Source organism: Canis lupus, chromosome 7 (assembly GCF_011100685.1).
Source record: "Canis lupus familiaris isolate Mischka breed German Shepherd chromosome 7, alternate assembly UU_Cfam_GSD_1.0, whole genome shotgun sequence".
In the NCBI taxonomy this organism is placed as follows: domain Eukaryota; kingdom Metazoa; phylum Chordata; class Mammalia; order Carnivora; family Canidae; genus Canis; species Canis lupus.
The window spans coordinates 28,621,855-28,637,721 of record NC_049228.1 but is presented as its reverse complement, the minus strand read 5'-3'; the positions used below and the strand labels follow the sequence as shown (position 1 = coordinate 28,637,721).

General features: G+C 30.9%; 1 protein-coding gene across 5 annotated transcripts in view; it reads right to left on the bottom strand.

The window, feature by feature from the left end:
- The window catches only part of KIFAP3 (kinesin associated protein 3), a 157,558-nt gene that overhangs the window by 24,152 nt on the left and 117,539 nt on the right, over positions 1–15,867 (bottom strand). For all 5 annotated transcript variants that reach the window (XM_038542576.1, XM_038542579.1, XM_038542577.1 and 2 more), the window contains 2 exons: positions 11,652–11,841; positions 5,447–5,546 (listed from right to left, as the gene is read on the bottom strand). In XM_038542576.1, coding sequence (XP_038398504.1) covers positions 5,447–5,546; positions 11,652–11,841 — 290 coding nt within the window. The remainder of the gene's footprint in view (positions 1–5,446; positions 5,547–11,651; positions 11,842–15,867) is intronic.

The window sequence follows — 15,867 nt, the reverse complement described above, 5'->3', positions numbered from 1 at the left end:
ACTAAATAAAGCAGTATTTTAGTTAATTATTATATTTTAAAAGATTTCATAAATGTATACCAATTCATTTAGATCTTAAAATGCTGCTGAACAAATGGCTGGTCTCAATGTCTATCAAAAGAATTATTTCTAGAGGTTCTTTTGCTTTTTTTTGATCCTTCTATATAATTTCTATACTACTTACTCATTAATGAAGGTCATTAAATTTTTTTAGAAAAGTTTGGGTTATCAATTAAAATTGATATAGGACTTATCAAAAAGAAGGTATTTTATGGCATATTTACGTTCCTCTCAATATAAAAGAACTTCTTGACTAGCCAAATAAAGACAGTAATTTGATTTCTTTTGAATAACTGCTTTGAAATAATCTCATATAGTTCTAAAAATAACATGTAGTTCTATAAACACTACACAATGGCATTTAGACTAAGAATATGTAATGTTGAGGTTACTTTTTTTCAAGTGAAAAAACTAAGTAGCTGAGTATAATTAAAGTGGCCTGAAAGCTAAAGAAATAAGTCTAATTTTGACATGTAGAGTCTTTGTCTTAGGAAAAATTATACATTTAAAAATTTGGGTAAAAGATTATTTTTTATGTATTAAGAAAATAATTTGTTCTATTTGGGATGATTTTTAAAAGCACAACTACCATTTCAACTGTGATTTAATGTTTGAAAAAATAAATTAGAATGGACTAAAAAGTGTGTATGTATGTATGTAATACATATAATGGACAGAACAATTAATGCCTAAGTATTCTCAGAAAGGGAAAAAAAGAGGCAGGCTATCTAAAACACACAGAAAATGAAAGTGTAAGAATCAGATGGCTCAGATAATGCACACATCTAATTCATCTTTGCAGTGAAATGGTCAGTCAATGACATCACTGTGCCAACCACAAAAAACTCCAGGCCCTCCGAAAAATAGTTTTCAAAGCCCCAAGGAAACCTAAGCAGTCTCTGCAATTTTTTTTCCAGTTTATGAAAATTGGATTCCTATAAAAGAAAAATGGACCATTTTTACTGCAACAAAAACTGATTTGTAAAAGCTGGAAGCAGTTTAAAAATACTCAACATGAGGTTCTTGTTAGTCTTGAAAAGTAAGAGTTATAATAAAAAAACGGTCCAAAAATATGGTACGGATATATTGTATATAAGGGGAAAAAAAGCTAGTCCTACTCCTATTATTTTTAATTAGCTTCAATAGCAAGTTCCACTTTACTTTCTAACACCAGTTCAAATTTTTTTGGGTGGGGGAAGATTTACATCTAACCCTCTGGGACTGGCAACTCTATAGCTAATGCCTTGGAGCCGTAATGTATTTTGCATCACCTCTAAATGTTGGGAAATTCTGGCGCCAAGAGGTTCAAACTGATAGTGACACATGTCTAAAACCCAGGATTTGCTGTCCAACTGCCAGTATCTATTTTATCAAACATTCAGTCTCTCCTGCAGAATAGGATAGAGGAGTTAAACAATTTTCGCTGTTTCCAATTAAACTGCCTTGCTATATTACAAAAATGTAGGCATTCAGATTAAGAAGGATCCCCTGACCTGGATTTTAAGAAAAATACCAATTTAAATGGTTTAAACAATTCTTTAAATCTGGCTCATTTTAACAGATTTGTCCTATTTCTAAACTTTGTCATTTTAGGAATACAGTGAAGATTTTTTTCTTTGAACAATTAAGAAAAAACCCTCTTATCATACAAATGAGAAATTTATTCCTTACCTTTCAGGAACTTAGGATCATCTCCTTTACCTGAACCCACTAAAACTAATATGTTAAAAACAAAAACAAAAACACAAGGACTGAGAAGTTGTGAGTACTGCCTGAAGTGTATGCCATTTGGCACTGTCATACCATTTCATGTTCTCGAATCATTAAAAACAATGGCAAAGATAAAAATTCACATTTTATACATTAATTTAAAAAAATTCTTCCAGATAACTTGATGGTGCTTATTTATCAAAAACATATGATAAAGAACAGGGAAAAAAGTGTAAGTCATCTGGACAATTTCCCTGATTTAAAGAAAAAAACCCCCTCAAAATAGGTGACATTTCCTCTTTTTACAAGTTTTTAAAGAACAACTTTTTCCATATTCAGAATTCAATCAAGACATTATACTTTCATATTTCAGAGTTAACTCAAATTCTTCATGTTGCCCATTGAGGCTGCATATTCTCATCTTTCCAGTGGAGATAAAGAATAAGAGTCCAATACCCTCTGTTCACATTTCTCAAAAAATATTCCTATTTTGTTAAAAGTAAAAAGTTTCAAAAGTAGTATTTTAAGTTAATGTTATTTGATCTAATAGGCTTTAAATTTACCTACTGGATATCAGAAGCCAAAAGGTAGCCATTAGTTTAAAATTTTACATCTGGGACATTATGCAGCAAAATAATCATGATAAATATGTGAATAATTATACAGCAATTTAAAATGCTTAAATCTTTGCAGAATTAAGAATTAAGCCAGAGTTAAGGTCCATGGTTTGTTACTATCAAAGAAGAGCACAGAAATCCTCTTAAAAAAGAATCCTAATCAACCAAAAATGACTGAATAAAAGAGTAAATGATGCCAGAGTAGGTTAATAAAACAAAATGTAGCAAAAAGCAAAGATGAGGATTTGGCTATGCTGTATACCTTCTCTGTATCTTTGCTGATACAATTTTGAGTCCTTTTTTATTTGATCTATTACCTACAAAAATGCTGAGGAAGTTCACTGTAAATTATTTCTTCTGGAAATAAAAAGAGAAAATGATATAGTTATGTGATTTAAGGCCTGAAAAATTACAAAAGACAAGAGATGAAAGACTTAGCTTTCTCAGGGGAAGTTCTTTTTACAGGTCAAACAATTCTCAAATCAAAGTGATTATAATAAGTATTTCACTCCTTTGATTTGAAAAAATAGTCTAGTACGTTTTATTAGCTAATCTTTTAAGCTACCATTACTGTGATGTGTCTTTTATGATGTAGAAGAAGCTACTGAAATATTTTTACCCTTAAGAAGGAACTGACGGTACAAAGGTAAGATTTCCCAAAGTCATTTTATAAAAAATGACTTTTTAAAAAAAGTTATTAATAGAGCTGAGGAATAAAATCCTGAAATCTTTGGACACAGTATACAATTTATTCATTGGGCACCACCATCTCTTAAAACATTTCTATTGTTTATAAAATGACCATTTTTGAAAACCAGAATTAAGAGATTTTGCTGACTTAAGCTCGTATGTTCACTGTTTTGAATAATCAATTTTAATGAAAGTGTTCAGGTTCTTAATTATAAAATTATATAAAAAATGAAAGCAACTCTTTATGAAAAAAATAATGCATTATTATTAATCAGTAATAAGTATTATAATCAGAAATAAGACTGATATTAGTATCAGTCTACTTTTAGATCAGTAAATATCTGCAGGAGATACCAAAATAATGTTGTTGTTCATAGTGAAACATAAATGGCACAATAATTAATCTTATAATGATATCAGCAAAAATCTTCATATAAATAATCAGGATTATACATCCAAATCACTTCTTCCTTTACCAATTTTATTTCAGAAAACATTTTTACAGTGAATTGTCATATGATGGAATATAGTAGTTATAATGATTAAACAGATCCTATATTTACATAATTACAGCTAATATAGACAAAAACATGAGAAGTGCAATCAAAAGCCATATGCTTTCTGATATTTAACCATGTTTAACTTTTATGTCCTAAGGCAAGGAGTTTCTTACCATGACAATCCAGTATACCGATGAAACTATTTCTGAAGTGTTATTATTTATTTAAAGTATGCTTACAGAATACTGAACTATATATAAGGTTATACTGCATTTCATATAATACTCCTAAGTTTTCAACATGTTTTTAAACTTTGGGTCACAAATATCAATGAATTGTGAAATCACATAGAAGGTTGCAATCTGTACTTCAAAAATGAGATGGAATAGGTTAAAACAATATATAATTGTGCATTGCAAGGAGTAAGATTAATTACCATGTATATTTTTTTTGTTTTACTTATATGTATAGGTATATATGTATTAACAAATATATAATCATATCTGGGTGTGTGCACTAGGTTGCAATATGAAATGTATTTCTTAATGTGAGTTGTGGTAAAAAAAAAAAAGACAAAAAACCACTAAAACTCATGATGGTATACCATGTCTCCTTCCAAATTAGGTATCATGTTATACTACAAAGAACCTGCGCTTTGGAGTTCAAATTTTTTTCTCTACCACCCTATTTATGTGAGTTGGTTATTTAAACTTAAATTATTAGAGCCTTTATTTCTTCATTTGTAAAATGGCCATAATAATACTTGCTTTAAAACATTGTTGTGCAGGTTAAAATAAATGATGAATGTTCATAAAAGAGATTATATACGATAGTTGATTAATATTGGTTGCAATAATTATTGGATTAAAATGGCTTATTATAAGTGACCATTTAAGAATTACAACATATTGGTCACAACTGCATTCTTTCATGCAAAAAAATACATTAATACACCTTCAAAGAGAAAATAATTTATATTAATGAAAAGTAGAAGAAATTTTAGAAGAGGATATTAAATAAATAATTAAAAAAAGTCTTAAGGGCAGATAAGACTCCACCTATATATTAAATGAGTGTAATGCAAAATTTCAACAGTCAGACTAAATTAAAATATTGACCTCTAAGAATGATATGAAGGGGGAAATATTGTGCATACTTTCTGATAAAATTTTAAAAACCTATGCCACCAGTAATGAAGCGGGAAATCTGCTGGGAGAAACTTTGTTATAATTGTAGAACAATGCTGGCATGCCATATTTTTTTTCTTTAAACATTTTATTTGAATGCCATACAGGGAAGGATAAATAGTCTTTAATTTAACCAAAGTATCAACTTTTTTTTTGTATACAAATTTTTTAATTGATATTTTCAGTTGTTTTCCAAAAATGATAGTAACCATTTATATTTCCACCACATCCATGGCATCAATAGACATTATCATTTATTTTCTATTTTTATAGGCACGTAAGAGCTATTCAGAACTGTCATAAGACTTTTTAAAATAGTGATGCTGAATACTTATTAAAATACATGTACTGTGTTCTTATATTTTACTAGCTTTAGAAAGCACTCAGGAAACAATCTGAGTTCATTAATTTGGCAAAAGTACTGTCTACTTCAATGGACAGCCTGTATTTTTCAAATGATGAAGCATTTTTTTTTTCAGATCTGCGATCTCCATTTTTTTTTAATATAGAAAAATGTGACTTTATAGGTTAATTTAAAATCAAACTTGCATGTTCTTGAAAATATTGAGGGTTTTTTTTCCCTCTTTAATGAAAATAGAGAAATGGGGAGTGAAAAGAATTCTAGTTTTTCGAAAACAAGGGAAACATCAATATATTAGATTTTTCTTGAAAGACTATTTACCTGCTAGGAAATGAATGCTGCCCAACTATATCTCCATTTTGAAGGTGATAATCATTGAAGAAATCTGGACTTATAGCTCCTTCAGAGGCAATTAATCCATCTAGAAAGAAGGAAAATTGGTAACTAGTGAAACATACTGGTAGGGAATAAAAAGGAAACTATTCTATCAAGCAACACAATAGAAAATTATATATTTAATCTGGAAAGAGAAATGTTAGCAGGACATGCTACTCTCTCTGGTAATATAGAAGACCATACATAAGTATTCACAATGATGAAACAAAAGAACTGAACATTTATTGAACAGCTACTATGTGGTGGTAATACACTAACACATAGACAAGACAATCCCTGCCTTCAAGGGATGTATAGCCTTGTGTAAAACAAAAAAAGGGGTGAGGTGAGGTAATGTGGGATAGTCAGGATGGTCCAGGCTAAGGAAACAGAATGAGTAAGTTAACATTAAACAGCATGGTGTCAGTAAAGAGCAACATTTTATACCCAGACAGCTTCATTTGTGTAGTATAATTAAGAAATTAGAGATTTCAAGTAAGTAAATTTCTAAATAAGCAATGCCTGACACTTTCAGTGCCAACCTTAAAAAACACACACAAACTTGGGTTAGAAATATTTGTAAATATATTTTACATTCTCTGTGTTTTTAGAAAATACATTCAACTTATTTTATATTACTTCTTGATAATTCAATCTTTAATACCCATTACTGTATAATTGTGCCCCAGGCTATTAGCTACATTTGACTGCCTATGCTAATTGGCTCTACACCACTATGCTTTCCAGTTCTTTTTCTTTGTTTATAGAGTGCTCCTTTTCCATTATCTAAGTCTTTATTATTAATTCCTGCTGATTTTAGAATGATACTACTTTCTTATTTATTCTAAGAAACCAGATAGCCTATTATTGATAGAATTACGAATAAGTTATGAATAAGGAAAGAATTCTAGGGAAAAAGCTCTAAGTGATGGCTTCAGGGCTAACCTATGCATTGCAAGAAATGTATTTCAGTCTATGGCTTTTGTAGTAATTATTTAGAAAGATCTCAGGCCTAAGTTTCCTTTTCTGAAAAGTGTTCTGGGTTGTTAAGTGATCTATAGATAAATGTTGGCTAGGTCATACTCACAACATTATTTATAAAGTTGGGACAAGGTAAGCAGATTACTTAGTCACCAGATAACCATTTTAGACCTACTGTTTGCATAATAATACTTTGCTAGGTTCTGTGGGAAATACAAAAAGTTGTTACATATAATTTCTGTTTTCAAGAATTTTAGATTAAGTGAAATATAAGACAAACACTTAGGATGCAATTAAATAATACACTTCATTAATAAACGTTCTACAACAGGAATGAATGCATGCACTGAATGAGTGTTGGAGGCAGAGGAGGGTATAAAGTGATACTGTGTTTTGTAGGGGTTAGAAAAATCTAACTGGGGAGGAATGAGGCAGAGGTGTAACTGATTTGAGTCTTGAAAGATAGGCAGCAATTAAATGACAAAGTCTATTTGAGGAGTACAGTTATTACAAATCAAGTGAATGGTAATGTTAAGTAATAAGTGTTGGTAAGTGAGTAAGTAGGTGATTTGTCTTTCCATATGACTCCTGTACCACTTATTTATTACACGTCATCTACTAAAGATTTGCATTATTATATAATTGTTGAATTGCTAACGAATGTCTTTGTTACTTTAGTGAATTTTAAATATTTAAGAGGCAAAAGTATTTAATAGTTAGTCCATTATCCATGTCCTTGAAAAGTTAATAAATCAAAAGACCAGTTAAATCCAAAAAAGTTACAAAAAATGAAATTATGGAAAAAACCAAGACCCAATAGATTGAGAGCTAAGCACTTAGAATATATTTTACATATATTAGGAGTTTGGCTAAAATTAACAAGGTTAAGACCACAGAAATTAATTAAGTTCCTCTGTTAAATGAAAACCAAATAATTGAAAATCAAGGTTTAAGAAATCTGCCAATATCAGAGGCACACAACTAAGTAGAATGCCAAAATAAAATATTTATCACACTTTGAAAGTGAATACGAAGATATTCAGCATGCCAGTAGAACAAAGATTCTAACACTCAGAAAATAAATATAACCAAATAAAAAGATACCTGAATTATATTTTAAAAGTTTATACATGAAACATGACCTAATGAAGTAAGCCAGATTAAGAAGAAATTAAACGAAAAATTGTCAATTTTTCAAGACCTTCATTTTGATCTGGAGCTCCCACTGTCTTCAAAGGGAATACAAGGGACTACAAACTAGGAGCTCATTAAATAGATATCAAATTAAAAATGTCTGACTTTAAAGATTCAGTCAGCAATTTTATAAATCTAGAATACAATTAGAATAATATAATAAATCGGACATTATGTAAGTAGGACATTTATACTTCTGAAATTTTTAATAATTGGAGAGCACAGCCATTCATTCAGTAAGCTATGGCCTCTACTGTGTCCTTTAAAATGTCTTGACAAAATTTAGGCAGCTCTGCTATATGGGCAATCCTTCTTTACTAGAATGAAGAATAAAAATTAAATTATACATTAACCAAAATCCTCAACTCAAACACCTCAACTTCTTTGGAATTATCTGTTTTTTAGCATTCTGCATCCAAAATTAATTCTTTTATAGAAGTAATAAAAAGGAATTGTGTATTCTTGACAATCAAGTCCAGATAAATCTAAGAGTGTCCTAAAGCTCCTACTCTAACCTTGATTCAAAGATAGCAACAAGGAACCAAAAAATTTATGGAACATTTAAACTACCAGAGAACAAACAGAAGACAGAGATGATATATACCAGAGCACTTTTTAAACTGTGGAGCATTATAAACATTTAGGTTATTAAATTATATGAAACCTTTTAAACCACAGTTATACAATACACCTTTTTGAGGTGCTCCCAGTAATGAAGATAAATATGGCTATAAGTAAAATGGGGTATGTTCTGAAACAAGGATGAAATCAAAGCAAATTTATTGTTAGCACAGGTAATTTATCAACCTTCTGATTTTTGCAAGTCAGTTGCCAAAAACTGGTTTATAGATATCATGAATAAATGTAAAAAATAAAAGAATTCAGTATCTTCTTATGTATTGTTACTGAAATAAACTTTATTTTTTAAAGTCAAATGAAAACATAATATTGGGCTCTTTAGTGAACTAGCCAAAAGTAAGGTTGTGACTGTATGGGAGAAAAAGGATATTAATAATGAAGAAAATGAGAAAAACAAATTACTAAAATATAAAAATTATAATTCATTGGGTTATAGCTAGTAAGAGATATCACAGAAACATATAAGTAAATGAAAACTATGATTTTAAAATAATTGAGACAGAAACAAAGCATTGTAAGCTTTATATTCCAGAAATATATTCACATATTAAATGCTAAGAATAAGACTCAGCAAGTTGGTGAACAAACAACAAAAAAGTAAAAAGTCATTTAATTATATAATTATACTTCCTTTATGGATAACGTGCTTAAAGCAAATAGGATCATTTTTATGATGGAAGAGTAAATTACTCAGTGACTACAATCACAATAACTTTAGACTCTAAGGAAAAAGGATGCTAGCTTCCTATTTTCAGATGACAATACTAAGATCCTTTTTAAAAATAAAAGCAAGAGGGAAACATACATTCTGACATATTTAACAGTTTGAAAATATAGAGGGCAATATTAATAACTAGGAAGCAGCAAATGCTATTTCCCTTTTTTACTTTTATTTTTTTATTTTATTTTTTATTTTTTAAGATTTTATTTATTTATTCATGAGAGACACACACACATACACACACAGAGAGAGAAAGAGACAGAGAGAGAGAGAGAGAGCAAGAAAGAGGCAAAGACACAGGCAGAAGGAGAAGCAGGCTCCATGCAGGGGGCGTGACGTGGGACTCGATCCTTGGTCTTCAGGATCATGTCCTGGGCTGAAGGCGGTGCTAAACCGCTGAGCCACCCAGGCTGCTCTATTTTTTATTTTAAATTCAATGAACATATAATGCATTATTTGTTTCAGAGGTAGAGGTCAGTGATTCATTAGTCTTATATAACACCCAGTGCTCATTACATCACGTGTTCTCCTTAATGTCCATCACTCAGTTACCACATCCCCCCACCTTTTCCCCTCTAGTGACTCTCAGTTTGTTTCCTATGATTCAGAGTCTCTTATGGTTTGTCTCCCTCTCTGATTTTGTCTTATTTTATTTTAAAGTAAAAGATAAGACCCAGGGAATCACAGACCCTTTAGCTTAACCTCTATGGCTGAAAAGCTACTAAGGTTGTTTTTATCAGAAGCAGCCTAAAGGGGAACCAGGGACTTAAATAAGATGGCTCAAGTGTTCAAACGTATCTGCAGTTTTACAAATCTATCTGGTATTTCTGAAGACACAACTGCACACAATGAAAGACATATTATCTGATTTCCATGACACATATTAAGAGATCCCACAATACCACAAGGTGAACAATTCATGCAAAACAAACTAGGTAAAATAATTAATCAACTAAAATTATACAGATGTCTTGATATGAGGCCTTTATCTTTATTAAACTCATAGCAGCAATGTAACCTCCACTGTCAAATGTCTACTGTAACATCAGTCTACAGGGACTAAACAAAACAACTATGAGGATACCTAATATTCCACTTCCCAAATACTTAAAATTATTTATTTATTTGTTCATCAGCTGTGGCTGCTTCTAAATTTTGATATATAATATATATATATAATTCCAATATCTCAAAAAAGCAAAAGTTGTACATTTTAATTATAAAATATCTCAGAAAAATGTTTATGATTTTCATTTTAAGAGGTTAATTTAAGTGGATTAATTTTGGGAATGTGGTATCATTTTTTAGAAATTTATTCTGAAGTTCTAATCATATTAAAACAACAAAGTTGAACACTGAGGTGGTTAAAAGTTTTATTCAGTTTTGGAAACTAGTGATTGATTCACACTGAAAAGTAGCTATCAATCTTCAAAGCAAGAAACCTGATTCCACAGAATTCTGATTCCGGTTAACAAAAAAAATCGTACCATATATATTTTACATCACTTTACTTCATGAATATCTGAATATGTAAGGAACAGCTGCTTGCCATTACTGAACTAAGACATTCTGGTTGGCTGAAATTAATGATCTACTCCATCTGGTTTGAAATACAAGGCAGTATTTCATAACTACCGTAAAGTTCAGTTAGGAAGAAATCCATTTAATTTTTAAAGTATCAATTTTCCAAGATTCTAGTATCTATACCAAAAATGAAAATAATACAGTTTATGGGCAATGTGCACAAAACAAAATTATAAAAACAAAGTGTGAATGAATACATAGTAGGGGGAAAAAGTAAGCCATTAATTCAGACATAATATCTTAATACTTTTTATATCCAACTTGCTACAAACCTTAATTAGAAATTCTTTTCTTTCTCTCCTCACCTAAATGAGTTCAATGAAGTAATATTAATATTGGCAACAGTACAACACTTTAAAAGCCAGAATATGCAGAAACTTACCAATCTTTGTGCCAAACTCATCCTTGGAAAAAGGAAGTATGGCAAAATCAACAAAGTTATAATATATGTATGATTAATGTAAAAATTAAATTTTACACTGAAAACACTAGCAGAGTTGGAAGGAAAAAACTATTGTTGTAAAGTGTCTAAATCTTCCCAACCAAGTACAGTTTACTGGTTCAAAATTAGAGCAAAACCATGGCAAAATGAAATACATTGGAAAACAAAAGTTATTTATACATTTATATAAATCTAGAATGATGAAAAATGAGTATTATATTTTCAAAGAGAAGTCTAGAAACCTTGAGGATTTTTTTTTAAGTTACACATTCTAGAAAGTAATAAACTAAGAGTAATTAATTTTCCTGGGTACAACCTTTTTTATGGAGATCACATCAAAGACTAACTTGGAAAAAAATGGTGAGTTAATAGGTTTGCATGGTGTGTATGGATAGTACTTCTGAAATCATTTGCAGAAGTCCATTTATATACTACAAGAAAGTAGTATATAAATATATATATTATAAATATAATAAATAAATAAATAAATATAGGAATATAAATTCCAAAGCTTGGGAATGAACAAGGTTGGTCAACCCAAATCTCTATAGCACACAAACTGTTTAATTTTGCTTTGGTTATCATCTTACCTGAGTTATAGAAAAGGTCAGGTCTTTCAAGAATATCTCCTTCATGGATGTATGGCTCAATTCGATCATCACCATACAAGAACTGCTCGCTCTCATCCATCTGACGGCTCTCTACCATCTCTAGCCACTGAGAGTTATGCCAGCGAAATTTTTCACTCTGAATTTTCTTAGCCCATTCTTCATCATATTCCTATTGAAAACAAATAGTTAAGTATTATTATGTAAGCTTATAAAGGAACTCCTTTGGACCTCAGATAATAGTACTAATTTGGAGGTTCTTTGGGTCAGTGGGAGCATTAAAAATATCTGTTCAGAATTATTTTACATAATAATCAATACAGCCAATTAAATACATATATTAAAGACACCTGTTTGAATTACTAATTAATTGATAATGGGAAAGACTGGAAAAGTTTGAACTTCATAAGAATTTCTATTACTAGAATTTAGGTAAGCAATCAGACTTCAGCTCTCAAATTTGTGGCTATAATTGTTTGTGACACTAATGATAGGTGGTTAAGCATTAATATGACATCTTTCACTACATCTTTTTTTAAGATTAACACTTTTCATTTTTTAAAAAAAGATTTTATTTTTTATTTATTCATGAGAGACACAGAGCGAGAGAGAGAGGCAGAGACACAGGCAGAGGGAGAAGCACGCCCCATGCAGGGAGCCTGATGTGGGACTCTATCCCAGGTCTCCAGGATCACGCCCTGGGCTGCAGGCAGCGCTAAACCGCTGCACCACCGGGGCTGCCCAACACTTTTCAATAGGAAAAAAAGGTATGTCTCCTAAGTACTGAAATAGTTTACCATGGAAAACAAATAGAATTTAATTTTACATTAAATTAGATTAATTCTATTTGTTATTAATATTATTAAATAGAACAATTCTATTTGTTTAGAATTTAATTTCATATTAAAATCTAAAAGAACAAAATAACATTATCTTATTTAGTCATAATTACTTCTTTAAATATCTATTTCTTCCTCTAATCATGAACTCCTGAGGAGCAAGACTGACTTCTTGGCTGCTTATCTATAATATCTGTTCACAGAGAATGCCCTTGGTGAACATTTCTGAAGGACTTATCAGCAAATTACTCTTAGCTACAGCTGAACCTATCTAGCTCTCAACTTCTGCCACAAATTGTGGTTACTTCTGACTGATGTACTCACTTAACAATTAATGGACGTACCACTGATAACATAGATTAAAAAAAGATTCAAGATCTTTCTTGTCATTCTAACTCTAGGGTCTTAGTTTTTTTTTTTTTTTTGTTTGTTTTGTTTTTTTTAGGGTCTTAGTTTTAAATTCCCATTATATCTTTAATATTTTTGTTTATAGTTATCTAAAAAGGAGTTGGCAAGGTGCCAGCCAATAGTACTGTCTTCCAATAGTCAAGATGATCATGATAATTAACAGGTGGACAGAATATACATTTTAGTTAAATACTGATCAATTTTCATCCAAAGCTGAGGCTCAAAGTAAAAATTGTCATCACAGGAGGAATTTCTGGGATGTAAGAATAAATCTAAAATTTTATAAGAATGTAACTATTATTATTTTGTTAAAATTTTACCCATTAAATTTTAAAAGTTTTACATCATCAATAAATCTCTCAACAGCAGCAGCTGTCAGATTGTGTGTTCTATACTGGACATCTTTGAAATAATAGATGTCCCTTCTTGACTGAGGAGGTAAGTAGAAAGTATTTTGGCGATGATACTGCTAATGGCAGTTTTGCAACCAAATTAAGTTTTCTTTTTTCAAATAGTTAAATTTTAACATTCTGATTAGTTCTATGATTTAAAATTTAATTGCATAAAAGATCGGTTACAAACATTGCATTTTACTTTAAAAATAACAAACATTTACTAATCCAACTATTAAAATTTCAATAGTTAAATCACTGAAGTAGTTTTTAAAGAGATTTATTTATTTTAGAAAGAGAGAGAGTACACACCAGTGAGAGTGGAGGGAGAGAATTTTCAAGCAGGCTACCCCACCCCGACACCGCCAGGCACTCTGAGCCCAAGGCCCTCGAGATGAGGACCAATGAGATCCCTCGAGATGAGGACCAATGAGATCACTACCCCTAGCTGGAATCAAGAGTTGGATGCTTAACCAACTGACCCACTCAGGTGCCCCGAAGGAGGATTTTTTTTTTTCCATTCCATTTACATCTACAATTTTAATCTATATTTGAAATTGACAATTTAGATATAAATAAATGCTAAATCTAAATGCCATCTTATTGGTATGCTTACAGTGAGTAGATATGACCATAATTTATTAAATCATTCATTTACTGACTATATATGTTGTTTTGATAAAATGAGATAATACATATAAAGCATTTAGAAAATCTATATTGAAAACACTTAATGTTAGCCATTACTATTAATTAACTGAAGTGACAGCTCTCTGAATTAATACTATAATTATTGTCATTTTATAAATGAGAAAACGAGGCCCAGAACACTGAACTAACTTAAGTATACACAGCTAGTTGTGGCTATTATAGCATTGTAAACCTTGGGCTAGCAATGTGGAAAAGGCAATTAAACAGAGGATAAATGAGTATTGTCAGAGTCACTATAGAATGGATTCTTTAGTAATGAGAATATAATAAATGAACTCCAGGGTCAACTTTTAGCTCTAAGGGTCTACAAATGTGTTGAATTGTTGACAGAGCAGTGATATGAGAGAAAGTAGCTTCTGGTATGGTAAGTTTATTTTATAACACATGGTATTCTCAATCATGTTCTCTCTAACCTGGCCACACATGGGAGGGTATAGGGAAAGAGGAGTTAAAAAAATAGTAGCAGAGATGTTGTTACAAGTAGTTTCACTGACTACAGATTTTAGTGGTTCACTTTGGGTTTCCCAAACTAGATGTAATACTAAGTGATGCTAATAATGCAATATGAGCACTGTGATTAGCTTTAAAATAATTTAGCCCAAATGCTAAATATAATTTTGAACCTCTTCAAAATTCATGATTTTGCAGGTATACTTTTTGGTTCCATATATGGCACAGTATGTGTGTTAGCTGCAAAGCTGGCTGCACAAATATATTACTGTTATATTAGAAGTGGCTAGATAATTTAAGAATGGTCATATACACTTATAGAAGAAATGGATGAACTTATACATTAAGATAAAAAAATTAATGCATAAACAAGAAGTAAATTGGTATTTGGGGCAAGAAATTCTCCATAATAATTGGCTTTTTTCCTAAAAGATAAAGTTAGTTACAGGTCACCAAAACTCCCAGAATGTGCCTCATATTACCAGAAATCCTATTAAATCTACATTAAATGCTAGAACTAATTTGATAGGTATTTGTTTCTTTTGTGAATACTAGCTTATTTCACTTGGAAAGAGGTATGAAATGAACTTTTTAATTTTGACATAAAAATTTTAAATCTGATTATCTGAATGAAGAAGTATTCAAGAAAGGCGATAGACATATGACTTGATTATTATAATTTAGGTTCAAGTGTATGGATTCCTAGGGTAAAGACAAGAGATAAACCCCAGTCAAGTGTTCAAAACATACAAAATATTGGGTTTGCTACTTCACTGACAGTAAACCTTGCTGCTTACTAATATCTGTGAAATGTTACAGAAATAGGTATAATATTAAAAGTAAATCGGGGTGCCTGGGTGGCTCAGTAGTTAAGCATCCGACTTCTTCCTTTCAGCTCAGGTTATAGTCTCAGAGTTGTGAGACCAAGTCCCCATGATTGGCTAGTGCTCTGTGTGCAGAGTCTGCTTGGAATTCTCTCTCTTTCCCTTTCTCTACCTCTCTGCACCCTCCCCGCTTGTACAGGGGTACACTGATATGCTCTTAAATAAATAAAATCTTAAAAGTATTTAAGCACTGGGTGTTATTCTATATGTTGGCAAACTGAACACCAATAAAAAATAAATTTATGATTAAAAAAAGTATTTAAAAAGTAAATCCTTAAATTACATAGCCATAAAATGTATTTAGCTGAGTAGGTAATGCTCTGCACAAGGAAAAAAAAAATCATGCTTGTTCTAGGCATTACTATCCTCATGCTTCTCATAAGTTTTCACTATTCTAATAATAAAAGTAATGTAGAAATGTGTAACGAAGTTGCTATTTTCCTCACAGATGCCCTTCAAACTTAAGCCTTCTTATCACCCTTCAAGCTTACAGCAATGTTATTAATGAGCCTAA